Source organism: Penicillium alfredii, assembly GCF_028826965.1.
Source record: "Penicillium alfredii strain IBT 34128 chromosome Unknown utg000004l_segment0_segment0, whole genome shotgun sequence".
Classification (NCBI taxonomy): domain Eukaryota; kingdom Fungi; phylum Ascomycota; class Eurotiomycetes; order Eurotiales; family Aspergillaceae; genus Penicillium; species Penicillium alfredii.
Window position 1 is genome coordinate 1,423,750 of NW_026622701.1, and position 25,781 is coordinate 1,449,530.

At 50.3% G+C, this 25,781-nt stretch overlaps 7 protein-coding genes across 7 annotated transcripts; 6 read left to right on the top strand and 1 right to left on the bottom strand.

Annotated features, from left to right (window-relative positions):
- Nucleotides 1-5,023: 5,023 nt before the first annotated feature.
- NUU61_002191 (uncharacterized protein) lies at nucleotides 5,024-5,377 on the top strand (the record flags this gene model as incomplete). Its single annotated transcript, XM_056652773.1, has 1 exon — nucleotides 5,024-5,377. One exon carries the CDS (start codon nucleotides 5,024-5,026, stop codon nucleotides 5,375-5,377), a length of 354 nt encoding a protein of 117 aa, XP_056513840.1.
- A 4,281-nt stretch (nucleotides 5,378-9,658) lies between these two features.
- Nucleotides 9,659-11,465, top strand: NUU61_002192 (uncharacterized protein; the record flags this gene model as incomplete). The annotated part of the gene is made up of 5 exons (XM_056652774.1): nucleotides 9,659-9,751; nucleotides 9,816-10,020; nucleotides 10,081-10,476; nucleotides 10,536-10,718; nucleotides 10,774-11,465. The coding sequence occupies 5 exons, from the start codon at nucleotides 9,659-9,661 to the stop codon at nucleotides 11,463-11,465; spliced, it is 1,569 nt and encodes a 522-aa protein (XP_056513841.1).
- A 1,378-nt stretch (nucleotides 11,466-12,843) lies between these two features.
- On the top strand, nucleotides 12,844-17,185 carry NUU61_002193 (uncharacterized protein; the record flags this gene model as incomplete). Its single annotated transcript, XM_056652775.1, has 5 exons — nucleotides 12,844-13,263; nucleotides 13,408-13,587; nucleotides 13,644-14,604; nucleotides 14,817-16,319; nucleotides 16,383-17,185. The coding sequence occupies 5 exons, from the start codon at nucleotides 12,844-12,846 to the stop codon at nucleotides 17,183-17,185; spliced, it is 3,867 nt and encodes a 1,288-aa protein (XP_056513842.1).
- Nucleotides 17,186-18,020: 835 nt separating this feature from the next.
- NUU61_002194 (uncharacterized protein) lies at nucleotides 18,021-18,331 on the top strand (the record flags this gene model as incomplete). Its single annotated transcript, XM_056652776.1, is given in 2 exon segments — nucleotides 18,021-18,258; nucleotides 18,270-18,331. The coding sequence occupies 2 exon segments, from the start codon at nucleotides 18,021-18,023 to the stop codon at nucleotides 18,329-18,331; spliced, it is 300 nt and encodes a 99-aa protein (XP_056513843.1).
- A 1,022-nt stretch (nucleotides 18,332-19,353) lies between these two features.
- Nucleotides 19,354-20,611, top strand: NUU61_002195 (putative protein N-terminal asparagine amidohydrolase; the record flags this gene model as incomplete). Its single annotated transcript, XM_056652777.1, has 2 exons — nucleotides 19,354-19,537; nucleotides 19,641-20,611. 2 exons carry the CDS (start codon nucleotides 19,354-19,356, stop codon nucleotides 20,609-20,611), a joined length of 1,155 nt encoding a protein of 384 aa, XP_056513844.1.
- Nucleotides 20,612-22,427: 1,816 nt separating this feature from the next.
- Nucleotides 22,428-23,372, top strand: NUU61_002196 (basic helix-loop-helix domain-containing protein; the record flags this gene model as incomplete). Its single annotated transcript, XM_056652778.1, has 3 exons — nucleotides 22,428-22,671; nucleotides 22,755-22,970; nucleotides 23,032-23,372. The coding sequence occupies 3 exons, from the start codon at nucleotides 22,428-22,430 to the stop codon at nucleotides 23,370-23,372; spliced, it is 801 nt and encodes a 266-aa protein (XP_056513845.1).
- Nucleotides 23,373-24,333: 961 nt separating this feature from the next.
- On the bottom strand, nucleotides 24,334-25,341 carry NUU61_002197 (uncharacterized protein; the record flags this gene model as incomplete). The annotated part of the gene is made up of 1 exon (XM_056652779.1): nucleotides 24,334-25,341. One exon carries the CDS (start codon nucleotides 25,339-25,341, stop codon nucleotides 24,334-24,336), a length of 1,008 nt encoding a protein of 335 aa, XP_056513846.1.
- Between the last annotated feature and the right edge of the window lie 440 nt (nucleotides 25,342-25,781).

Consider the following 25,781-nt stretch of genomic DNA (forward strand, 5'->3'; position numbering starts at 1 on the left):
GATTCAGTCCAAGCCCTCATCCCGTCTCCGCTGTCTCCGCCAGTGTCAAGCAATGGGCTCGATCCCGGATTGCTCAGCTTCCCCACAGCCTTAGAGAAAGGAATAACCTCGCCTTCGCCAATGTGAGTGGCTCGCGGAACCCGGATTTGCCTCCCTTGGTATCTCTCGGGCCGATCGCTACAGCAGCTGAGTGAAAAAATTGTCCACTGCCCATGCTGCCTGCATGGATCAGGTCTCGTCTGTGGCCGTTCCAATGCGCCTAGATGGGTCCTGGTGTGGCGCGGGTGTCTGTGCTTCATTGCATGTACATGTATCGAGGCCGCAGACTTTTTCTGATGCAAGTACTCAGGGGGGTTCCCTGACAGGAGAGATCGAGGCAACCGAAAAGGAATGCAGGGGGGAAAAAGTCAATTTCTTTTACTCGAAACAAAATACTTTTTTTTTCTCGAGGTCTGGGTGGGTGTTTCATATGTTGGGATGGCATGGTTGAGTGTCGAAGCGATGAGATCAAGGATCGTCGATTGAACAGTTGCAAATCGAGAAAAGTCTGTTTCATTTTTTTGTTTTCCTTCTGACATGGCCATTTTGTTTGAAACTTTCTCCCCCTTTGCGTTGTCCAAGATTGAGAAGGCCGTGCACAGCGTTGGGTTGAATGTATGTATAGTCCAGTTTTCACCCAATCCACGCACATAAACAGGAAGCATACAATGAGCGGTGTCCAAGTCAACCCTAGACAACAAAAGTGTTAAGCGTTGCACCGACAGAATGACATAAGGGGGTTGATTCTATGCAGTAGCGTTCACTAAACGTGGCGGTGACATCTTGATATCGACATGGCGGTGAAAAGAGCCATGCCAGCTGACTACATAAGGTGAGGGGAAAGAGGGTGTCTGTTCGCAGAATAAAGTCAGCTAGCTGCTCGCCATTATTCCGTTGAGATTCGAATTCTATTAACTACATTAACTATACCTACTAAAACTTGTAGGTAACATTATACCAATAGTGCAGCAACAGCGCTAATCACTTAAACCGCCACACTAGGCTCTCCCGCCTTCCCCGAGTCTAGTTCGACCACTTCCCCTCCTCTCTCTCTCTTTCTCTCGGTATAGAGAATCGATCGGAGAAATATGTAGACACGGAGATTGCCTACATGCTTACCATCCAAGGTAAGTCGATAAGGGGGGTATGCGTACAGTAGGCACTATGCCACTCGATCAATAGTGGCGACGCAGTCTGTAGGCCTAAACTGCGCTCCCCTTGCTGGAAACTATATGCGGAACGGCGTTTTCCACGCGGTCGTGGCGTAGAGTTACTACATGTGAATTGAAAAAAAAAATATATATATATATATATTGCATATCTGTTCTGGGAATATGATGTACGGATAAGGAGAAAGCGGTGTTATTTAATCCTATTCGATGTCATTTGTGAGATTAACTTTACAGCGCCAGACGATCTTTTCGAATAGGATATGCAGTATGGGACCTCGGTAGAAGATATAGATGTAGGTACACATATGTCGGCGTTGCAAGGTTGCCTCCTCGGCATGTACGTAATAGAGAGCAGTATACGAGTAAGAGAAAGATCGAAGCCGGGGAGGAAAGAGGGAGGAGAAGAAAAAAGCAACGAGCTATGCAATAATGTATCAGGTCGCGTGGCATAAATCTTTCTTTTTTCTTTTCCTTTTCTCCCCCATCTGTGCTTCAATATTCCATGATGATTGGGTATCGGTAATGCATATTGCCTTTGTTTCAGCTATCAAAATAATAATAATAATAATAATAATGCCAGGCAAGGGGACTGCCTTGCGAGGAACAGGGCGCATGGCGTGCATTGTTAGTGCCGGGGAACACAGTCGCAAGTTCCATATTCATGGGTTGACGATGCGCCAATCACACTGGCATTCTCCGATCAAAGATCCCGGGATGCGGCATGGGACAAAGCACATCAGGGAAGATCTGGGTAGGAAGATCGATCTTGCGTCCTCAGGATCTCGGGTCTTGAGAAGTATGAGAAAGAGAGGCTGTTACCAAGTTAGGTATGAGCTCCGGGGGATATTGTGGCTCATGGTTCTTTTCCTGCTTTTTGTGTCTTTCTTATTTTTCCTTTTTCCTTTTTCCTTTCCTTTTCCTTTCTTCCCTGTGAAAATCATCCGAACATGTCCGAGTGCCCCCCCTCCCTTTTTTTTTTTCTTTTTTTTGTTCCCCGCCCTATACCCACTCTGATTACCCACTTGATAGAGTCTTAAAACCTTGAATTTGCTTCTGGCAGGAGGTTAGGAACTCGGGAAGAGACAGAAAAATTGCACTGTAGCTGCAGACTGTACGTCAATGGCGGGGACCTTTTTTCCTTTTCTTGTCTTTTCTTTCTTTTTTTCTCCCTACACTGGTGCAGGGCTGGAACTTGTTTTTGTGTAGCACGGATCTCTGTTCCAAGAAATGGAAGAGGAGGGATCTGCCTGGTGGGTGCTAGCTACTGCATAGTTCTCCTCTCTGTGCCCGATCCTCATGAACCACTGGGGTTGTGGCTGGTACTCTCGATAGAGGTTACACAGAACATAAGGGTTCTGAAAATTTTGTTATAAAAGGAGGACATATTTGTACAACAGAGCCATCTTTTGATTTACTGATATAGTATCTATGGCCCTATCTATGACTATAATATTCGCCTTGTGTGACTCCCGCAAGTGGGCTGGGCACGGTGAAAGCTCGGCTCGCCCCGGGCCTAGAAGGAATGAGGGGACGATGGACTCGCAGTCTTTGTTGAGCCATATCAGATGGAGCCATCCACAACTACGCTGACACTGTGCATCGAGGCCACTGGCTTAGGCCCGCTGCGGAGTAACAGGTGAGTGAGAGTGGGTGTAAAGCCGATGATCATCGGAAAGTCAATACAAAAGGGAATGTTCAATACGACTTTCTTTTGGTTTGTTTTTACTATCTCGGGGTTTTGGGAGTCTGAAAAAATGCCTTGAATTGCAACTTCATTTGGTGAAAATAAATATTCCGGGCGCAGTCAAAAGGGGAAGAAGATAAGGGCTTCATAGTAACTGGGGGGGGGGGGGGGGAAAGAGCCAACTCGAAGAATCAGGAAAAGAAAAGACAAGTATTTGTCACGAACCCCCAGACCCGAAGTTCCCCAGCCACTGATCGACTGGCGTGTCCAGGAAATGTACGATGCAGGAAAGCCCACAGTCTGTAGATATATTTCCTCTATATCTCTTTTCTTTCTCTACCTTCTCTATCTTCTTTCTTTTATGAGATCATGCTAGATGGAAGCAACCTTATTGGAGTATAAACTGGGATTTGCATCCATGATTTTCTGGTGAGATTGTGTTAGCCATACACCACTCGATCGGGACCGGGCGCAGATCTCCTAGGATGACGATCTGGGAGCCGTTTCGGGCAATTTCCCCGTCCTTGCATGGGGGAGGTCTCCAGGACTGTAGTCATAGTGGGAATTGCATTAGTTGTGTGTAGTTTAGAGGAGGGGGGGGGGGCCGCACAACGCTAAATGATCTTCTGGGATCTCTGATGGGGGAGCACAGAGAAGATGCGCTGGTGCATGCATGAGACCGCGATCGAGGTTCCATGTTGGTGGGTTGGAAGAAACTTTAGGGGAAGAGGGTGTTGAGTTCCGAAGAAGAAAAGAAAGAGAGAGAGAGAGAGAAAGATTTTAGCCTTGTCCACAGGATGGAGAGATGCAAGTACGCTGCAACTAAAGTGAACTACTGGCCGAGGGAGCAAGTTGAAGCAAGAAGGAAGAGGGCCCCGGGGCACCGGACCTCTTCAAGCCACACGTCTCAATCGTGGACTTATCCAGGTATCCGGGACTGGCCAAAACCTGAGAACTTTGGGGGCCACACTATCCTAGTCTGGTCACTCGACTATAGTATCCTATTCAAGTGATTATATACTATAATATATATGCTACATCTGCAATAAATGTTGTAGATCTATAAAATATCTCTATATCAAACACATGGCATCCCGCATGCGTTAATTTCCACGTTGCCCACATGAACTCATGAAACCAGGGGAGAACCGGAGACTTCTTCCGGGGAGGACTGCAAGAGCGGGTTTAGCCAAGCGAGCTGAGGCGATCACTGGAGCTCAACTCCATAATAGCCCCACCGCGATGCATCCCAGTGGACCGGCATTGCGGTACAACCATCGCGGCGCAAGGGCCAAGTGTCATTTCCATGCTGCCGGGCTCTGTGCGCAAAGTATTTAGAATAATTTTCGTAAAGAAATGTTTTTGGTTTCCGCAGTATTCGTCAGGGGGGGAACAGATAATTCTTTTGGGGAAGAGAATTGTTTAGGGTTGGCGATTAATCTTACTGTAGAATATCTAACAAATCCCGGGGACCAGGGAACTCCTGTTCTCATCAAGATGCAGAAACTAATGTTGCATTCTATTGCGTCAACCCGCGATATCAATGCCCACATTCTCTGTATGCTGTATGCAACACTGTATCCCTCGGTGTCTGACCCACCTATAAATGTACTGGATGTACTAGGGCTGCTCCGACCCGGAGGAACACTATGGGAGCGGCACTCGGGCCGGGCCATGGCAAGGGATTCTTTTTGAAATTGCTATTTTCTGTGATATCCACTTTCCGCTTTCCTCTTGTGCTTTTGTGCCCCGTCGCAGAATTATCTATTGCCTTAGTGTCTATCTCTCCCCGGGAAGAGAATGTCGTTTGTCATGAAAATTATCCCCCGAGTTGAGGGAGGGCTGATTCGCGCTGGCATTGGCTACTATAAACGAAGTTATTGGGGATGATCAGCAATCCATCGGGGCAACACCCAGTCTGGACCTCCCCGAATTTTGTACGACTAAGCAACTCCTAGTGTCTCTCAAACACCTAATTCCCTTACTAGGCTACCTATCGGTAAGAGGTAGGTTTCAGGTAGCTCGCTTATGAACTAGTCGACACTGTCTACAATCAAAGTTCGATGGACGACTCTAGTAGGATCGACCCCAAGCCCCTGGGGAGGGGGCCCAGAAATTCCAGACGCCAATGATCCGAACTTTGACCCTCGCGTCGGGTTCAAAGTGGGGCACGGATTTCCTTTCTGGGATGTTTGACAGCCTTAGCTCCGCCGGTCCGCCGTCCCCGGCCCGCCCGCCCCCACCGGGGTGGGGCGGGAGAGAGAGCGAGAGAAAAGAACAAAGGAAGAGGGAGGTTCTGGATCCGAGTGATCTCCGCCATCTTCCCCCCGATCTCTCTCTCCAACACAGCCTCGATGACCCAATTAGCCCAATCAGGACAGTGTTCACAGCAAAAGTGATGAAAGTCCCACGGCCCACATCAGATGATCCTCTCCCCTATGAACCGCCTATCCCTGCCCCTCTGCCAACCTTTGACCTTTGACGCGAATTAAGACCTCTGGAGCCGAGAAACTCAGGAATCTCAGGGTGTGACGCAATGCCCTGATTTCTCGGTCTGATGCGAGCTCGATCGCTGCGCATCATTGATCGATCGTGCCTGCAGCCCTTGTCGGCTCAACAACAGGACTGAGCGTATGTCGCCCTGTCCCGAGGATTCATTTAGAGTGCGGCAGATAGTCCCATAGTTCCCCGCCCCTGACGTCTGGCGCGGAATACTATGTGATTATCATCCAAGAGACTGCTTTTCGATTGTCAGATGGATCGCGGGTCATGGGAGCGGTTGCCTCACTTTCGTCCTGCCTCCTCTTCCCACACGCAATCCTCCCTGGTACCTTTGTCTACACCACACCTGGACACATGAAAGTCAATCGGTGATCTCGATGACCTGCGAACAGACTCTCACCTTCCAACCCCCTCCCCCTTTTTTTTTTGCTTACTCCCAGCCCGGTCTTTTCGATCGAAAGGAATCGGCTCTTGGACCCTCGGGCGCCCGATGAAGCAGGCGGGATTGATTTATTCAATGCCTCACATTTCTTTTATCTATACAGTTTCCCCGCGCTGCGGAACACCGGGTATTGGGCCCTGACTTGCCCTTTCAAGAAATGGTTGCCGCGGACACAAGCATAAGTGTTGTGTAGATCCAAGGCCCGAATTCCAATCACCAACCCCGATCGAGTCTTGTGTGCAGTAGCAACAAACAAATGGGAATAACCCCAGCCATCTATCATCTACCTCCACCCATATACACTAGGGTGCTGTAGGGACATTCCGGGACCCGTATTGAGGAACCCGTCAGTGTACATATCTGCGAGTTTCACTCCTACATAGAATTTTGAATGTAGCATAATTTATCGAGCCTATACTTATTAAGGGTAGAACTGTAATAACCCCGTCAGGAATAGCTAGTTTCAGGGTAATTAGATTCGATCACCCGAACACGTCCGGGGCCAGAAGGGAAAAAAAAAGCGATGTTAAGACCTAAGAGACAGATAGATTGATCCGGCGGCAAAAGCGGGCACTTGAGAATATGCACCCAAAAAAAAGAAATAAAATGTTTGCTCGGCAAGCTTGTTGCCAAACTGCCAAGCCAGTCAAACGGCTCCCCCCATAGTTAGGGGAGGGGGACCTCTGTGTGTGGGCAAATATATGTATCCACAGTTATTTACACCAGGGGTCTTCCCTGTATTTAAATAATCACTTTCAGCCTGGCTGCACCTATTACATTGCAGGATTGACAGAGCTGTCATGGCTGTGGCGGTGCTGATCGACTAAAGATAGAACTGTGCCACGCAACGTGGCTGGTGTATGTGGGCGCTGCAGGGGCTAGGAGCCAATGAGAAGCTTCAACTGGGGTGTGGCAGAGTCTAAGAGCTCTCAGGAACTTAGTATACTTGGTAGCCTAGGAATAGGTGGGAGGTCTAGGCCTCTAGGCTTATGGTGCTGATCGTCTTTTTGTATGTCTGTACTCCGGAGTAATCCGTTGTTTTGTCTTTATTGTTGGCCCTATCTCATAGTCGTGTCCATGACTGCTTATCTGTACTATGGGTAATTTTGAAATATTTCAACTTGACAGCGGGTAAAAAGCAAATCCCCCCGGAGTGTCTAAGATGACATTCAAGGGGGAGGGGCAAACAATGATAACTGCTTTCTAGGAGATATAATTCTTATTGAAATAAAGAAAAAAAATGAAGATACAAACACCAAAAGTAGAAATGACAAATAACTAGAATACACTAAGTGGGTTTATTTCGTGTCGCCTTGCGGCAAACTAGACCCTAATTAGGGCATGGCAATCGCGTATTACTCTTTTAGGAGGGGGGGTGTATATATTGAAGTGTTATATTTTATTTTTTTTTAATATCTAAAGAAACTCAACAGGATGGATCAGAATCGAAAAATAACGGATCAAACATGGGTGTTTGTTGCATCAGGGGCAATCCACTTCCCGTTGCCTTGTCCCAGCAAATCCTGTCAGCGGGAGATGGACGCGTTGACAGTAGCTTGGGTGGAGGGTCCCTTTCCCCTGGACTCGCCAAACGTAGCACAGACCCAGGGGCCCAGGGGGTCGGGCTCGAAAATTGATTTTCAAAAATAACAGTAATATTATTATTAGGGGTAGGATTAGTAGGATATTATAGGTTTATAATAATGATTAATTTAGGAGTACTCTGATTGGACTGTCATTCAAGTCGCATGTCAAAAGTCCGGCGGCTAACCCGGGGGGAAGAAATATAATAAAAATAAAATAGAAATCATTTGCAACCAGGCTCTAGTCCCCGATGACAAGGATCCCAGACTATTGTGCCAAAAGGCTTTCTTCTCGATTTGTGTTAGAACGAAAGAGAGTCATGGTGCTTTTGTTTTATTGATCCGGAGTTGTTCGAGTCGAAAGGGTCTGATCTCAGGGGTTTCTACCACTGGCGAGCTGAAGCCACGGCCACCAGGCCAGCATATCCCAGCAAAAACAATTAATAATTTTGATACTGTCAGGATCTACTGGGAAAAAGAAACGGCATGATGTAGAAAGTAGAAGGCGTCTGTGAAAGCACCAGGTTCCAACCAAACAACCCAAGCCCTAATTCAGTTCGACATCCCAGGATCCAGGATCATGGGCCACGCACAAGCCTCACCTTGATACGATCATGGCAAGTGTCATTTTAGTGGTGTGATTGGGTGATTGACGGGGGAGCCACTATCACTAGCGCGTCGGGGCACATTGGCCTCAGATCCGCGCGATCAAGAGAGAGGGGGGGAGAGTCTCTCTCTCTTTCGAACAGGGTTGTCGGTTGGGAGAAATAGAAAATAGAATAAAATAGAATTCCTTCCTATCTTCTGATACATTGCCACGGAGTTCCTTTCCCCAGATCCGCGAGAGTCAATATCTGGGCTCTGCGGATGACGAATCTGCAAACTGGAAGACGGGCCTTCCGAAGCTGAGTGTGATCTGCATGCGCAGAAATAGCACCCACACTACCAGCGTGGGCGTGGGGCTCCCGACGCAAGGCAGGGCCTGTGCGATACGAAGTTGGCCAGTGGTCTTTTTTTTTCTTCTCGACTGGAGTATAGATCAGTAATCCAGAGGGGAGAAGCAATATTCTCAGTAGAACAAGAAACAAAGAATATCGAAACCAGCTGCCTGGTCCCGGGAACCGTTTCGGGAGGGACATTCGAGTGACAGGAAGCCCTGGAGTTGTGGAGAAGAAGTGATAATCAGCGCCACCCTCCTTTTGGCATCCTCTGCGGCGGGGCTTATAATAAAATATAATAATAATAATAATAATAAATATTTAGAAAATAAAAATGTTAAAATTGAATTAAATAAATAAAATAAAATCATCCCTGAATTAGCCCCGATCTACAGACTGCAGGGATACTGGATCGGGGACCTTCACTGCAAGTCGGGGATCCCCCCGGCTCTTTTTCTCTGATGCTCCCAGGGATTGTGTGTTTGATGCACTGTTCTTTTGTTCTTTTTTTTATTTCTTCCATTTTCTTATTGTCAACTTATTTTAAACAGTCCCTCTCCCTCCCCCCCCCCCCCGTCCCTAACTTCTTCATTCCAATCCCATCCCACTTCGACCCACCTTTCTCTTTGCTTCACTCTGGTGTCCCGCCATATATTGTGTATACAACCAGCCCAACCCGGCCTGTATCACTATTCCCCCCCGGTTGACAACCCGGGTTTTCAAGAACAAAGAGACTATTCGTCGGTTATCAGCAGCCCCGTTCTGCAGGCTTCACTCGAATCTTCGAAATTACTACAAACTGCTTTCTGGATCGTTGACCTCGACCCGTGAGTAGATCCCTGCATGAACCCTTTTTTAAAGCCGGTTGTATGGGCAAGAGCTTGGTGCGAGCCGTTCACCGGTTTGGCATCGTTTGCCCTATACACCTCGGGGAAACACCGGGATGGCCCCCCGCCGGTTTTCCGCCACCGTATTTTCGAAACGGATTGATGCTTGCATGGAATCATTCCGGAATAGAAAAGAGATGAGAGCATTAGACTGACGGTAAATCGGCAGGGTTTGCGCCACTCTTTTCTCTCCAAGTGCTCGCTCGCCTCTATATAAAGGACCATTCCGTTCTCTTGATAGGGTGTTCTGCGTCTTTTCGCGCCTCTCCGGATTCTGATAGCAACCCTGTCTCTCTTTTTCTTGATGAGGTTTTCTGATTGTCACTGAAAACTTCGAGAGGAACTACGTCCCTATCCGCCTCTACTGTCCTGTGACTAGTATTTGGCTATTTCTCCTCGATATCCTGCAACATGGTCTACACCAAACCTAACGTTGGAACTGGCGCCATGAAGCGGTCAGCCTCGGCTCTTAATGACGGACCAGCTGGATGGGACGTCGCTCCCGTGAGTCTACATTTCTCAAACCTGCAAGCTTATGTTGCAAACAAGTCAAGCTAATATTTGCCAGCCTATGATGGCTCCCTCGCGCTCATCATTCCGCCTGCCTTACACTCACTATGCCATGATCTACCTGGACAACGAGGGTGTTCTCAAGGTAGAAGAGTCGCCATCAATCAAAGAGCAAAAATCCACCGTCTTCACGCCAGACGTGCGACAGAACTTCCTGGAGATTCTGGGTGATAAGATTGGCTACTACCAGCCGTTTACACGTCGTATGTCTAGCACATTCAAAGCTGATAGGAAAATAGCTCTCGCTAACAATCGCCAATCAGCCACGCTAGAGGCCTCGCCTCGTCGAGTGCGACGCCGCAAGGGAAATGCTCCCAGTTCTTCCGTCTCCGAGGAACGCATGACTGAGCAAGCCTCTGACAGCGAGGACTTCTCGCATGGGTCAACTGACATGGCCCCACTCCGCATTGGAGATACTCAGAAGGTGCTCTCGTACTACGAGGGCGCCCTCAAGCACTTCCAGCAGCTCAACTGCCGCATGGTCGCCAAGGCTTTCATCAAGTTCATCGAGCCGCGCAAGCAAGTCCGCCACCCCTACAACGGAGGCAAGCCCCCAGCCGGCTCAGCCCCGGGCACCACTGGTGACCCCGAAAAGACCAAGCCCGAGTGGTGGCCGCCGGGTGTCATGCACAAAGAGCCTGACCACTTGCGCAAAGAGTGTACGTCTACTATCTCCTTGTTTCAAGAGATTCCTACTGACCAACCTTTTACAAAACAGACCGCATTGAGCTTTTGCTTCACATCGTGCGCAAGCTCGGCAACCAAGGCATCACCGCAGACAGGTTGAAGGAAGTCGCTGGCGACACTAAGCGGAGCCTGAAGCACCCCTCCCATGTGGAGATCATCTACGAGATCCTGCGGGTGCGAAAGATGGAAGAGCGATTTGAGCGAGGCGAAGTCGGTATGTGCATGATAGCTCCAAACCAGAACGAGGTCCGAGAACTAACACGCCCCAGATGCCAACATGGTGGTCTATGTTATGAACCGCGGACCTAGCCCTAAGGGCGACGAAGATGAGGAGTCCGCCGACACAGCCCTGGCAGTCGAAGAGCCCGAGCACGTCGAGGAAGGACTCTTGACGCCAACCTCTTCGGTCGAGCAAGTCTCTGCACCGCTCACCACGCCCATCGACATGAACCCGGTGGCATCGGCTCGCTCTCTTCCGGGTAGCTTCTCGCTGCCGGAGCCGCTCAGCTTCGATGGCACTGGTCGCCAGGACCGGCCGTACTACGCCACGCCGCCGCACTACACAGACTCTTTCTCGCAGCCCATGCTCAGCACGCCCGTGAGCGCTGAGATGATCAGCCCCCACGACGTCTCAGTCTTCGACTACCCAGCCCACAACCCCTTCCCGACCTCCACGCCGGACCACCAGCGCACGGGCGCTGCTGGCCAGTATGACCCCTGGACCCCGACCTTCCGCCAGAACATCTTCAGTCCAGTCGACTACAGTGCCCCGGCAACCAGCCAACCATTGGGTCCACCTTCCATGTCTTACCACATGCCCTTGGCATCGCCTGCTCAGTTGCACGATATGTCGCATCCCCACGCCCAGTCCCCCATGGATCCCCTAGGCCAAAGAGCCCTGCCCTTTCGCACTGGATCCCTGGGCCACCCCCACGGGCTTCCATTGACCCATCCCGCCTAAAATTCAAAATACGAAGAAACGAAACAGAAAAGAAAAAGGTCAAGGGACGGGCTGGACCCGATTGACAGGCGGATTGCAATGACCGAAACGTTCACCAACGGGGCAACGGATGTTTGATTTTGATTTTGATTTTGATTTTTTTTAATTCTAACGACTATACATGACTTGATGGCTGTGATTAACAAACTTAGCGCTCGCACAATGCCCTTTTTTGTTGCGGGGAGTTTTTTGATCTCGTTTTTTTGTGGATACAAAATCGGGATGGTGTCGATATATAAAGAGAGGATCTTGGACAAATGGGTTCTTGTGGTTCGAAACTTCTGGTGATATCCTTCACACCTTGGATGTTTTCTTTTTCGCTATGGTGGCTACACTCTTCAATCCTCTTGCTTTTGAGTGTTGGTCTCCTTTTTCCCCCGCTTTTTTTCATTACTTATTTTTTTTATTTTCTCTTCTTGTCTTTCGTTGATCTGATTGTTTGTTGTTTTGGTGGTTCCTCCTGTATATGGTTTCCCGGGTCTATGTGTGTTTCCTGGGTCATTTGTTGATAGCTTTTATATCTGGTAGATACTTCAAAAAATAGCTTCGTTTATGAATTCTGAATCCTTTCTCTTCTAGTAACTTCACATGTCCCATTGTTGAGGTGTATAGATGAATGCACGTGACTGCCATCCTGGTAGGCGGTGAACACTACTCGCGCGGCTAATTGTGGATCTGCTCCGCGAGCTTGCTTCAATCAGCACATCTGCCCGTTCCTCAGTTCTTCACCTTCCCTCGATCCTGTACGTCCTCGGCACTCCTTCGAAGTGGTATGCTTAGTGGGTTGACAAGCATACCAGAGGCACCTTTTTCCAACATTTTTCTTTCCCGACCGGGGGCGCCACGCCACTCGACAAAACCCCCTAATCGCGACGACCGAAACGACTCGAATGACAAGGCAGCTGGCTGCTGAATGAATCGCGCGTGAATCATCAATAAACACAGTCTAGTTTCTCGGCTCTTTGGAAGGTATATCGATCGCGTTGGTTTTGCGCACATTCGCATTCGCCCAGTCTTTTTTGCCAGTCCTCCTCATTGTCTGGACAAACCCGGACCGTCGCGAACCTCGAAGACCCGGCCCTCGTCAATTCTGTTGCAGCATGGGCTGACTTTTTCTCTGTCGCTTTGGCGACCCAATTGCGACGGATAGCGCTTTAGATCTCTCTCTCTCTCTCCGCCCCTCTTCCGCCTTCATACTCTCTTAAAACGCCTTTCACCAGAGAAAAAGAAAAAAAAATAAAACATCAACATACACGGATACGCTGAAAAGGATCTTCCGAGACCGGGGTGGTGAAGTGGAAGAAGGCCGCCCATCCACTCTCCGCGGTTTGCGGACAGGATGGCCAGCCCGTTCAATCCGTTTGCTGGCCGCGGCCAGAAAACCGGTGCGACAGGCGCGGCGGGGCGCGGTCGTGGAGCTTCAAGAGGCCCATCGACCTTTCAGCCTAGAGGCTCCAGCGCGCCTCGGGCAAACTTCCGCGGTCGTGGACGAGGCACTGGGGCCCGGGGGTCTCGCGGCCGTGGCGTGGGCGCCGTCGGTGGAACCACCAACGCGTCGTACACCGCACCAGAGGCCTCCAATCCCGGATTGGTCAATTCCCCGTTTGCTCAGTTGAATCATCAGACTCAATTGAACCAGCAAAAGTCTTTCTCGGCCATTTTTGGCGGCCAGGCTGCCCAGCAGAAGTCTCCCTTTTCCGGTATCGACAATGGCGCCCCGGCGCAGCCTCGACAACCCCCGCGACCAACTTCGGCGCCGGTCCGGATGCTCCTGTGCCCGTGGAGGATACGTCGATCTTGAACCGTTATCATGAACGCTACGAACAGGTCAGCAAATTTCTCCTCCCGGACTATGCGAAATCGCCATCCGCACGGACCATTATTCATCTGACCCGCTTTACAGCTCAAAATCGATCGTGCGAAAGAACGACAGAAGGCGATCAAGGAGGGGCAGATGGCTGATCCGAATCAACCAACTTCGTTGAATCAAGCCATTACGCCTGTTGGTACCTGCACCAGCATGTGTCCCGAATTCGAACGCGTGGAGCGCATTGTGCAGAAGATGGTTGATAAAAGCGAAAAGGTACTACCCTCGCGCCTGGGTACTGGTTGCACCACGTGCTCACTATACTTTTCCAGTTTCTTCATCCGTCAACGGACTCGTTGCAAAACATGGAGACCAAGATGCTCAAGCGGTTTCGCCGATCAGCTGCTGGGTATGATGAGCAATTGCCCTCGGACATTCGGACGCCAAAAGCCTTGCTCCAGACTACTAATTACTTGATTCGGCATGTTATTAATGGTAACGAATCGCTGGGCCTTATCCACAAGTTTGTCTGGGATCGGACCCGGTCCGTTCGCAATGATTTCTCGGTGCAGCAACTCACCCAAGAGAATGATGTGAGAATGGCAGTTACTTGCCTGGAAAGAATTGCCCGGTTCCACATTGTCTCTCTGCACCTGCTCTCCAGCCCCGCGAACGAGGAGCCCTTCGACCGTCATCAGGAGCGCGAGCAGCTCAACAACACGATGTTGTCCCTGATGTATTACTACGACGACAACCGCGGGCGTATCTCGTTCCCAAACGAGGATGAGTTCCGCGCCTACTACATCATTTTCTCCATCCATGACCAGCGTCCCGACCTGGAGGCCCGTGTCCAGAAATGGCCTGTGGCACTCCTGAACGCTCCTCGTGTTCAGGTGGCCTTGGAGATCTTCGCGGCCTGCTGCAACACGTGGGAGTATCAGGGTGCTCTGGATGCTCGGCGGCCGAATGCAATTGCCCAGGGGTTTTACACGCGGTTTTTCAACATCATCAATTCCCCGAGCGTGTCCTATCTGATGGCCTGTGTTGCTGAAATCTACTTCAACTATATACGCCAGACAGCAATTCGTGCCATCTGGAAAGCTTACTGCCGTTCTCCTGCCTCGCAGCAGCATAAGAACGAGGAATGGACTGTCGACGAACTGACTCGGGTGTTACACTTCGATGACAACGAGCAGACTATCAGTTTCTGTGAGGAGCAAGATTTGCAACTGGCCGAGAACGCTAATGGCGACCTTTATCTCAACTGGGGGAACCGACCCGTTGATTCTGTCGGTATGTCTTGTGTTTTCCCAGCGATGATTTCGTCCCTCTGCTGCGCGTCAGCGTTGCCTACCATCGTTGCGCCCACGTAACGTCCCCCTCCCCCCCCGAGCGGTACCCCCGCGTAACGCATATTGTCGTCCGCGTAACGCGTCTTTTTATTTCATTTCCCATTTTAGCTTTACCTTTCCTAACCTCTTTCTAACTCATTGCTACACTCTCAGGCTTCCAACCATCTTCTGAACACTCCTTCTCTGGCAAATACGTGGAGTCAAAGCGCGCAGGGCGAACCCTGGATGCTGTCATCCTTGGCCTGAACATCCGAGAAGCAGCAAAAATGGGCATGATTGACCGTTCTGAGTTACCTGCGCGCACCAAGCAAGTGGCGCCAGAGGTCCCTCTCCAGGATGATTCCCTCTTTGTCAGCCAAGATGACAATCAGGTGCCCACTTCAGTGACTGAGGCCGCCAAACCTTTTGCAGAACCCGCTAGGGCACAGTCTCCATTCTTTGCTTCCGGTCTCCGTACTGCATCTGAGGATGCTGCACAGCTCCCTCCTGCGAACCAACCGTTCAATGCCCTGCTGAACCCCCCTGTCTCACAGCCATCGAATCCCTTCCAGTCCTCTGGGCCGCCTGCCATGTTCTCTACACCTTTTTCTGGTGGTACCGCAACCAATATTCCCCCAGCGACCTCTACTGCAACGCCGAATCCCTTTGCTGCCCTGTCATCAGGAACTGCTTCCGCCTTTGCCCCTTCTTCCCCTTTCACCCCTTTGAACACGGCTGGCATCAGCAAAAAGGACGAGACGCCTGCTGTGACATCAATTTCCAGTCAACCATCCGTCTTTGTGGGACAGTCACCTTCCCCATTCGCTGGGCAGTCATCGACTCTGGGGGGCAATGGTGCAACCACTACTACACCAGGGCCAGCAATTGCTCCTTCGAATCCATTCGCATCTTCGATTTCATCATTCACAACACCGAAAGCACCCGAGCCAAACCCGAAGGCTGGCACACCCTCGACCACCACCACATCGACTCCTCAACCCTCTTCACTTTTCCCTACCGCCAAGCCTTTCTTTCCTTCATCTGAGCAAAAGGAAACCAGCGCCACGAAGACGACGCTCTCATCAACTTCCCCGTTCAGCTTTCCTTCTGCCTCCACCTTTCATCCCACCCCGAACTTGTCTGCGCCCCCTGCAACAAATGTTACTCAGCAATCGGCCAGTATCTTTGAGTCGGCCAAACCGCCAGCCTTCACCGGGTTCTCGCAGCCTTCATTGTTCCAGTCTCAAAAGGCTCCCGCTCAGGAAACAAACACCCCAGTGGCTTCTCCACCTCAACCTGCGCAGCCTGTCTCAGAGCCCAAGCCGGCGCCAAAGCTTTTTGACTCGGCATCGACGGGTCCTTCTCCTTTTGCTGCGACATTCCAGCCATCAAAGCCTTTGTTCCCAACACCGAACACTCCTGTCGCCCCCGCGGCGAAGCCGGAGACGAAGCAACCGGAACAGAGCTTTGAGGACGCGACCAATCAGGTAGAAAAGTCAGCTGCTACCGCACCTGTTGCAACTCATCCTCAGGCTCCGCTGCCATCTAAAACCATGGTAACAGAGTCTGTTGCCAAGAAGGCCGATGGGGGTCAAGTCCAGTCCACTATTGTCCAGTCTGCTATCACTGCAGGACCTGAAGACAAGGAAAAACCTACAGCCTACCCTCCCTTGATCTGTAAGTTTTCTACTCCCCTCTTTCCTGGGTAAACCCAATACCTAACTTCTCGATTTCTTTCAGCCCCTGAGGTCGAAGCGGAACACCGTCGGGTGTGGGAGTCGTTCCTGGGAAGACTCGAGACACGGGAGCGTGCTGCAGCCGAAAAGAAAGCCGCGGCGGAAAGGCAGGCCAGGGCACACCAGCAAGCCGCAATGCAACCTCAAGCCCCGCCAGCCACTCGGAAAAGAGTTTACAGCGAACCCCTCGGTCCCGAACACACTGCAAAGGGCACTGGTCCCAAGGCGCCCAAGGTATCAGACGAAAAGGAACTTCCAAAGAAGTTTTCGCTTGCAGAAGCCTCCATCAAACCCCTGCCGAAGCTCCCGATCCTAGAACGACTGGAAAAGAAACTGGAAGAAGTCAAAACTTTGACTCAGCCCAGGCCACCTACTCTCGAAGAAACCGAGGCCGAGAAGCGCCGTTTGCGCCAAGTGGACGAAGACGAGATGCTTCTGAATGCTGCTCGCATCGCAACCGAGCAGTTGCGAAGCGGGCCCAAGCTGTCGGATCTTTTCCCGGGGTACACCCCACCGCGATTGTCGTCTTACAACCCTAGTCGCAGCGTTTCCTACTCCCCGTCATACACTCCGAGCATGTCGCCGCCGGTCCCATCTCATGGTTACCGTGTTGCATATGCGCCAGATACCCCCTTGGGCCTGGGCCGAACGATGTCTCGCACTGAAGAGAGGATTCGACGCACTGGGGCCCATGGCTTGGCATACATACCACTCAAGTTCCCCCTTAAAAAGGAGGATAAGAAGAAAGACGAGGAAACGGATAAGGATGATGAGAAGGAGAAGGACAAGCTCAGCAGAAGTGCATAGGTGTGGAATGCGTTTTCTTTTAAATGAGGCGGCGGTGTGTTCTTTTCAATGGCTTTGATTTAGCATATGCTGGCGATCGGGGGTTCACAGCTTGCATTCTAGGGGCGTTTTATGTCATATCTCTTGTGTAAATTCTGTGGGCAATGCCCTTCTTTCTGAGTATGAATATTATAAATGCCGAGTTCTTCATGTAATAGACGTTTTCTCTCTCATTCTATCTTCCTTTTTTGATGTAGCTCTCTATGGAAATGATATCTGGAGCTGATGGTTCAGTGGAGTTCGGCTCACCTATGAAACATGGACTTGGTAAATTCGTATGTAGCAAGTATCCTAAATATCTAACATAGCTTCTGATATCAAAAACGAGAATCTAGCTAATTCATTGCAACCAATTGCTCCCCCCGGATACAGCTGACCCCGAGTCACGTGGAGGGAGTGCCCTAAATGCCCATGATGCCAGTGTCGAAGGTGGCAGCTTTGATTCGTAAGTCTAGAGCGTTTGTTTCTGCTATAGTATAATGTACTAGGTAGTATTTTTTTTAGTTTGGTTGATTATGTAGGGAGCCCTAAGGCCACTTACGCACATGCAAACAAGCTGTTGATCCTACCTCGCATGTGTACTTTGCCCCGGTTTTATTTTTCCTTTCTCATTTTTGTTTGTTTTGTCTATTTTTTGGTGGTCTTTAGTATGTTCAGGCAGAGGAGAAATGCCTACTCTTGTTTTCATGACGACCAAAAACAACTACCGAGATCAATGAGTACGAGATGGGCCAATCGAGTAATGGAGTTATGCAGGTTCCACGGACTAGAGCAAAAAGCGCATCAACGCCTCAACATGAGAAACACGGGACAAGTTCCCACAAGAAAGTCGGCCGGTACAAAATTTGGACTGGTGGCTTCTAAGCTATGCATGCAGTGCCTATTTTATCAAGGAGCTAGATCAATCAAACGTGAGACTCGACTATTGAAATGCGGGCGAGGGACTATTATTTCGGTAGACTTCCAACGCCTAGGTCTCACGGAAGAAGGAAGCGTTGGTCCTTCAACTTTATTACTACCTACTGGAACACCAGGTATATTCTAGGCCAGATCCCATCGCAGCTGGTGCTGACCGGAATACGCCCGTCTATCTGGCTGCCCCCTTAGGAGTATCTTGGTAATGGCTTTGGCAGACACAAAGAACGTTAAAACCTTCTTTGTGTTGCACTGCTTCATTAGGCTCTTTGAAGGGTCCGCAAATCGGGGCATCATCGCGCTGCTGGGGAGCTGGTATACCTCACAAAGAGTTGGTAGCGTAACGCCATTTTCGAGGCCTCCTCGAGTGCAGCCAACATGTTCTCTGGATACCTTTAGAGAAAGCTTTACTCGGACACGAACGAACGCACAGGGCTCACTGCTTGGCAATGACTGTTCATTTTTGACAGGATTCTCGATATCCCCATCGCCCTGTGCGACTTCTCGGCCAAACACCGGATCGGAGTGATTGGAGTGATGGAGGCGGTCGCGTTCACGTTTAATGCCTGGATGACGTTGCTAGCTTATAACACCGGACAGTAGCTGTATTTCACTGTCGGATATTAATTAGGTGGCTGCCATGTTCTTTGCTGTGGAACTCGTACTGACGGTGGTTATTGCGGCGATTGAAAAAAGGTGGCCAGCAAAAAAGCCACGCCATACGAAAAGAAAAATCGATCAGAAGAGTTAGCTTGGGAAAATCAAAGACACAAATCTTTGGATCTCTCAATATCACCAAGTAATTAAAGAAGTGAATGCAAAAATCCCGATGTGACTCGGGTGCATCTGAGGTCAATGCTTCCTATCCTGAGGCAGCAACACCCACGTCCCACTCTCAGCCACAGCCGGCATCGTTTCTTTTCCAACTACAGAGTCGCATATCGCCTTTTTTTTACTTGAAGATCCTCTCCATTTTTCAAACGGTACATTTCTTTCTATTTCACAGGGTCTCTGAGTAGAAACCCGCCATCATTCTGCCAACAGTACCCCTTTGTCTCGTCCGCCTCGGGACCAGGAGAGTGGGATTGCAAGTATCTGCAGCAACCAAGTTGGTTCCAGGCCTCCACACCCTTACCTCTGGGGAAATTGGTGGCATCTGTCGACACCAAAATTTGACGGGTAGAAGAAGGTTTTCAGTCTCGCAGAACTTGGAGATGAGGATTGCCACGCTGCAATTCGCCGCCAAGTTGGGCGATGTCGAAGGCAACATTGCCAGAGCAAATGAGCTCCTCAAAAGCGGCAAGGCTGTCTCTGTAGGGGGAGAGAACCTCGGCATCGGAATCGGGGTGGAACTATTAAGACCTGATCTCTTGGTGCTATCAGAGATGGCTTTGACGGGTATGTGTTCAAAAATCGTGCGATTTATCTCTCTACGTCACCTGTGCTGCATAGAAAACACCTTCTCGTGATGAGACTTTATCGTTGACATATCTCTCACCAGGCTATAATTTTCCCTCGCTGGGGGCGATCAAGCCGTATCTCGAGCCCGCCGGCAAAGGTCCCTGTGCCAGCTGGGCGCGAGACACGGCCAAGCGTTTGCGCTGCAAAGTCTGTGTGGGATACCCCGAGATTGAAGCAGATGCACAGGATACTAGCCAAACCAAGTACTACAACTCACTTCTTGTGGTTGACGAGAACGGCGACGTTATCCTCAACTATCGGAAGAGCTTCTTGTATTTCACTGATGAGACTTGGGCAGCAGAAGGTGATGTGGAGCGGGGATTCCATGAGCTTTCGTTCTCCTCGGACGATCGGTCTTCGTCATCGACGGATCTCGTGGGTGGGGTCCGTCCAAGTACAGCAGAACAAAAGGAAAGGCGCATCGCGACATCCTTTGGCATCTGCATGGACATCAACCCGTACAAGTTCGAAGCTCCATTTACTGCGTGGGAGTTTGCAAACCGGGTTCTTGACTCTAAATCTCAACTCGTCATTTTGTCCATGGCCTGGTTGACGCTGTTGACTCGAGAAGAGTTAGAGGCTCTGAAAGGAAAACCCGAGATGGACACGTTCAACTACTGGCTGCAGCGATTCTGGCCCCTGCTCAAGAAACAGATGAAACACGACACCGAAATCGACGATACAGATGCCAAAAGGATTGTTATTGTGTTTGCGAATCGAGCTGGCGAGGAGCCACCGGCAGATGAGACGAAACCCCCAGCACGATATGCGGGGACGAGCACCATTATGGCCGTGACGCAACGACCTCTGCCTGCTACAGAACAATCGGCTGGGTCATCAGATGATGAAACACTCAGCGAGGAGAAGAGTGAGACAGCCAGCCCAAACCAGGCCCTCGATGTGAAGATCCTCTGCTGGGATATGCTTGGCGCGGCGGAGGAGGGGATTTGTTTCGCGGATACCACGGCAGATCCGAAAATGGTGTTCGAACTGAAAAAAGCATCGGGGTGAACGCGACGCGTCAGATCGTGCTGAGACGGGTGCGTGTGTTCTCAAACCAAGCGAAAGCGGGTCTTTCGTTGCTGCATCTAGACCTTTGGTTTCTTGTGATCCCCCCCCGCCGCGACTTGAGGTAGCAGATTTGCATGAAATCGTGCCGATCCTGGCTCTGGGAGTGTCATGGCTGAAGATCGCGACTGTTGCATCATGTGAGAGGGGCATTTTCTTATGCACAATGATCGCCTGGATCGCCCCATGGTCTTGTATCTTCAAAAGCTCGGACACCCACCTTATTTCGCATCCTCGGGGTCGCATGACCACTAGATGATAGCCATGTCGAAAAAAACAAGGAAAACAGAGTTACAATGATAACTCCAAGGACGGCCTACCCGCTCCCCGATGCAACCTTCTCCCCGACAATGGTGTGAAGCCCTGGACTATGTATCAAGGAGGGTGTCCACCCTGCAACATGTGACGGTTTGGTATTTTCGTCTGCTTCTCCACTAGTGGGGCACTATCAAGCGCCACCAGTGATATTCATATTGAAGAACCATATGAAAACGACATGCAATGATCGCGATCAAGATTCAGACCATGGCATCCCCGTAGATCGACATCCGCGCAGGTTGTAGGAGGGGAGTCCCTAGGGCGCTGCACGATCACCCGCATGGACGTTGTCGGATGCGCGACGCTGATTGGTCTGTGTTGGATGCGCACGTGACCCCGGGAGAACACCCCTCCGGGTGCCGGCAGCCAATCAGAGTGGGGATGTACGGTCGAGGGGCACGGGATTGCCGCACATGACTGACGAGCATTTGAACAAAAGAGAATTTCAACGCCGGCGGTCGCAACGAGAGAGATTGCACTCAAGAAGTGCTGACTTGAGTGTCTATGTCTTTTTTTCCTAATTGATTTTATTTTGTGGTTTTCTCCTGGTGGAGAAACCTGATTACATAAGGGTTTGGATCAGGTGATGTTGTTGCGCTAGTGGTCGCTGTCCTCCACCGCACATCACGCACCTCCTCTCCTCTCCTCTTCACCCTCCTCGCCACGTGAGCAGTCCCTCACCCTCGATTCTACAACCCCGAAAAAGCATCACTTCGTTCTTGATACAAAATTCTAGGGATTTTTTTTTTCTGAAATTGCTATCGAGTGTCCTATCATTTCTTTCCTATCCATCTTTCCCTCCACTTTCTCAAATTTCGTCTATTTCGAAATTGGCATTTCGCAAACAACGTGACCTGCGTCTTGTTGTCGGCAGGTGACTTCCTGTCAGGTGATAGAGAGATCATCCCAAGGTACGGTTCCTTCATCTCTCCAATCTCCGTGAACATCATCCCCTATTCCCCCTCCACGATGAGATGGCTCTTGATCATGAACGACGCCTCCTTGCGATGCTGCTCCCGTGTCATGTCGATCGGCTCCAGGCCATCATGACGCGTTGCTGATGTCGCCCTCTGGCCGGTGCATCGGGCTCTGAGCCTTGCACGGGAAACGGGACAGCATCATTGCTTCGTAGAAAGCTTTTGGAGATTCACTCGCTGCCTGGAGGCACCAGCGATGATGACCAAGCCTGGTCCCCTCGCCCGTCGAGGGGACCCTAGCGAGCGCGTCGGCTACACGCGTCTCTTGTTTACCTCGGGGAGGAGCCCACTGATCATCCCGAGAGTGACTCGACCTGTCATGGACCGATTCACGTCTCAATTACACTGACCTTCCCTTTTGCACACATTGCCTGACACTCTCATGCCATCGTTTACGTGTTGGCTCGTCGGCGTTACGTGACTAACGGCTTTATCAACCAGAACGCTCACCTTTCAGGCTTACCATGTCTGACCCCACCATGAACAGCCCTGACGGCCATGGCTCGCACAAGCGAAAGCGGGATGGCTCGGAGGATCTGGGGCCTGACCCCCAGCGTCTCAACCGCTCTTCCCACGGCAGCAATGGCAGCATTCCCGGAGCTGATAACCAGCCCAACTTCGGCCATAGCTCGCTCGCAAACTATGAACACGGTCTCCCTAACGCCGGCTCTGAGCTCAACATCGACCAACAGATTCTGCAACATGTTGGTACGCAAAATGGCATGTCGGACGATAGCGCCCTGACCGCCAACGCGAAAGCCGCCCTCGCGGCTCACACTCCCCAACACAAGTATCCACCCCCCCGGATGCTGCTTTCGACGCGAACAACCTCACGCAAGGGTTGTCGTTTGGGGATGATATGAATCAGACGCCCATCGGCGGCGCTCACAGTCACAACTCCACGGCCGCGGCGGTTTATGCGGCCCGTGAGGCCCAGAGCATGAACCAGAAGCCCTCGGTCGGGTCGCCGGAGTGGCATCAGATCCGCAAGAACAACCACAAAGAGGGTGAGGATGACCCACGCCATGTTCCGATTGTCGCCTGCTAACTTTTTTCCCCCTCTCCCAGTTGAACGTCGACGCCGTGAAGCAATCAACGAGGGCATCAACCAGATTGCTCGAATTGTGCCGAATTGCGATAAGAACAAGGGGGCGATCCTTCAGCGTGCCATTGAGTACATTTGCCACCTCCAGGAGGAGAAGAAGAACACCGACGAGCGGTTCGAGCAACATAGCCTGACGACCACCCACGCTATCTCTGAAATCAGTACCTCAAACGCCAAATTGAAGGCCGAGATCAGCCGACGCAATCACATTGCCCTGAAGTGGCTTCAGCGTTGTCGCGATGCCGGTCTCGAGTTCGACGACTTCGAAGAAGCCAGGGAGCTTGAGACTTTCGATCTGGAGTAAGATGCTTACACTTCGTTGTCTTGTTCTGTATGCGCTACGAACTGTTTTCGTTTTCGGAGGTTAACTTAACCCTTGAACATACCCTCATTCTGTCGGTTTCTTTTCTTCTCTTTGTTTGTTCTTCCCTTGCGCCCGACGAGGTGTGTCCAAGCAACACAGTGACATAGGGGTGGGTTTGAATACGCGTCTGTGTTTTTTTTTTTGTGGCGTTGTCCTCTCATCTTCTCTCTTCTCTTTACTCTGGTAACCCTTTCTTCCCCTTGTGCTGTTTTACTTGTTAGTCGTTTTGTGTCATCCTTTATCTTTAATGAACGGGCTGGCGAAATCTAAGGATGGGATGGGATCTCGGAGGCCATGGAGCTGCGGTAATGCAAATTTCTTTTTATTCTTAATTTCATTCTTATCCACCTCTTTTCCATTCTGATGTAACTGTTGAATGAATTCGCAATGGGCCAGGTTTAGATCATATTTCATGTTGGATTGGTTTTGTGTCTTGATCCAAGGGCCCCTTAACTTTAAACATGTCTTGTGTTGTGGTGACTTAGGGGCAACGAGAGTTGAGTACATAACTGGAGTGGAATTGTCAGATAGCAAAACAGCAACCCATTGACATCGAAATGAAAACTGAATGAAACAGAGAGACGCGTGTCTGAATATCAGACTTTAAAGTAAAAAAGTCCTTGTAGTTCTATACTGAATTAAAGTAACAGACGGCAGGTAGACTGTAAGAAATGGCCCGCAAGTGAGGCTGTCCTTGGCCATCGATTTGCCAGTGTTTTACCACGGAATCCTGAACCACGTAAAATACAGTACTACAAGGATATCTGTCAAAACGCAAGCCTTGGATTGAACTTCTTAACAATACATATACTAATAATGACCAGGCGTCCGGAGAGACCGCGGCAGCACACAGCAAGGTCCTCAGTGGAGCATTCTTAGCATTTCTTGTGGATATGATAACTCAAGTTATTGGAAGCGCGTGGCGGCAGCACGCAGCAAGATCCTCAGCCGTGAATGTAATATCCTTTTCCCTCGTGTTAGGGGCGGTCGGCCGGCGCATAATAGATTCGAATTCTAGCTCTAGTGGAGCATTCTCAACATTGCTCGAGGTAACGACGATCTCTTTGGCCGCTAAGTGCGGTCGTAACACTGTTGGGGAGTCTGTTTGAGATAACGCAGGATCAGAGAGTAGGGTACGCCTAATATCTTTCTGTAGTCCACGCGTGACTCTAGGGGTGGTAGGTCCGAGAGTATAGAGTTTCACGAAGACTTTACGCTCGGGGGATCTCTGGATACGAAAGAGTATAACAGTATTAACTTGGTAGCTAGAATTTGAGAACCACCAGTATGTATCGGTTCGTAGTTGTGCTTCGGATTCAGAAAGACCCGTTTCGATAACGAGGGAAGGCCAGTCTTCGCCTTCAGAAGGATTCCTTGACGGAGTAAGAGACTCGTCGGCTTCTTTGTCGCATGATTTTCCGTGGTACCGGGTGGCCGAGTTCATAGTGTAATCGTCTGGATCAATTCCCATTTCGAGCAACTTTGCGACGAGTTTGTTTGAAAATGACCGCGTTACACGCTCATGAGCTCCTGAGGGTATTATTCGGATAACCCCTTGCTGGTGTTGTGTGTCGAGTGTCAACCTATAGGGAATCTTAAGGGGATTTCGATCTCCACCTATAAGCTCCTGTAGAGGCTGGGATATGTTTGACACGATGATAAACTGGTTCGAGTAAGACGTGTCGGAGTTGATTCGATTGCAGACATCGTTCGCAGTTTTTCGAAGGACAGAAACAGAGGGGGCAGTCAACACTTCAGCACCCGGGATTTCGAATGGTAGGTGCGAATCACAGTCCCTCGCTGCCTCGTCCAGCGAGAGTGACACGGAACTGTCGATAGTCTTCGCCGAGTCGGCGTCATTTGTATCCAGGGAGGAGGAGGATACTGTTGATAGGGACAGAGACGGCATGTTGGCTGAATAGGCCGTGTGAGGAGAGGGGCAGAAGACAGAACTGGAGTCGATAAAGAGTACGGAATAGAAACGTTACCATGCGACAGGAGCACTTTCATGTGACGTCAGTCTAGGGCAGGCGGTGAGCAGCGGTTGCCCTGCGTCAATGCCCGGCTAGCCAATCAGTAATCTAGGTGGGTGCGGTCATCTCTAGCACGAAGATACATTGTATGAATTGGGTTCATGCATTCAACTGCGTAGGTAGTTAGTGTGATGATATCAGAGCTACCGCAGTATGATATATCGGTCTATCATACAGATATATGGAAAGTACTGTGCATCTAGAATACCTCATTGGATTCTTGGTGATTAACTTCCACTTTATCCTCAGCCGTTCGTTCACATAAACTGAGGGGTAAGCATATAAAACGTCGAGTGTTCCCCTGGAGTCCTCAGAA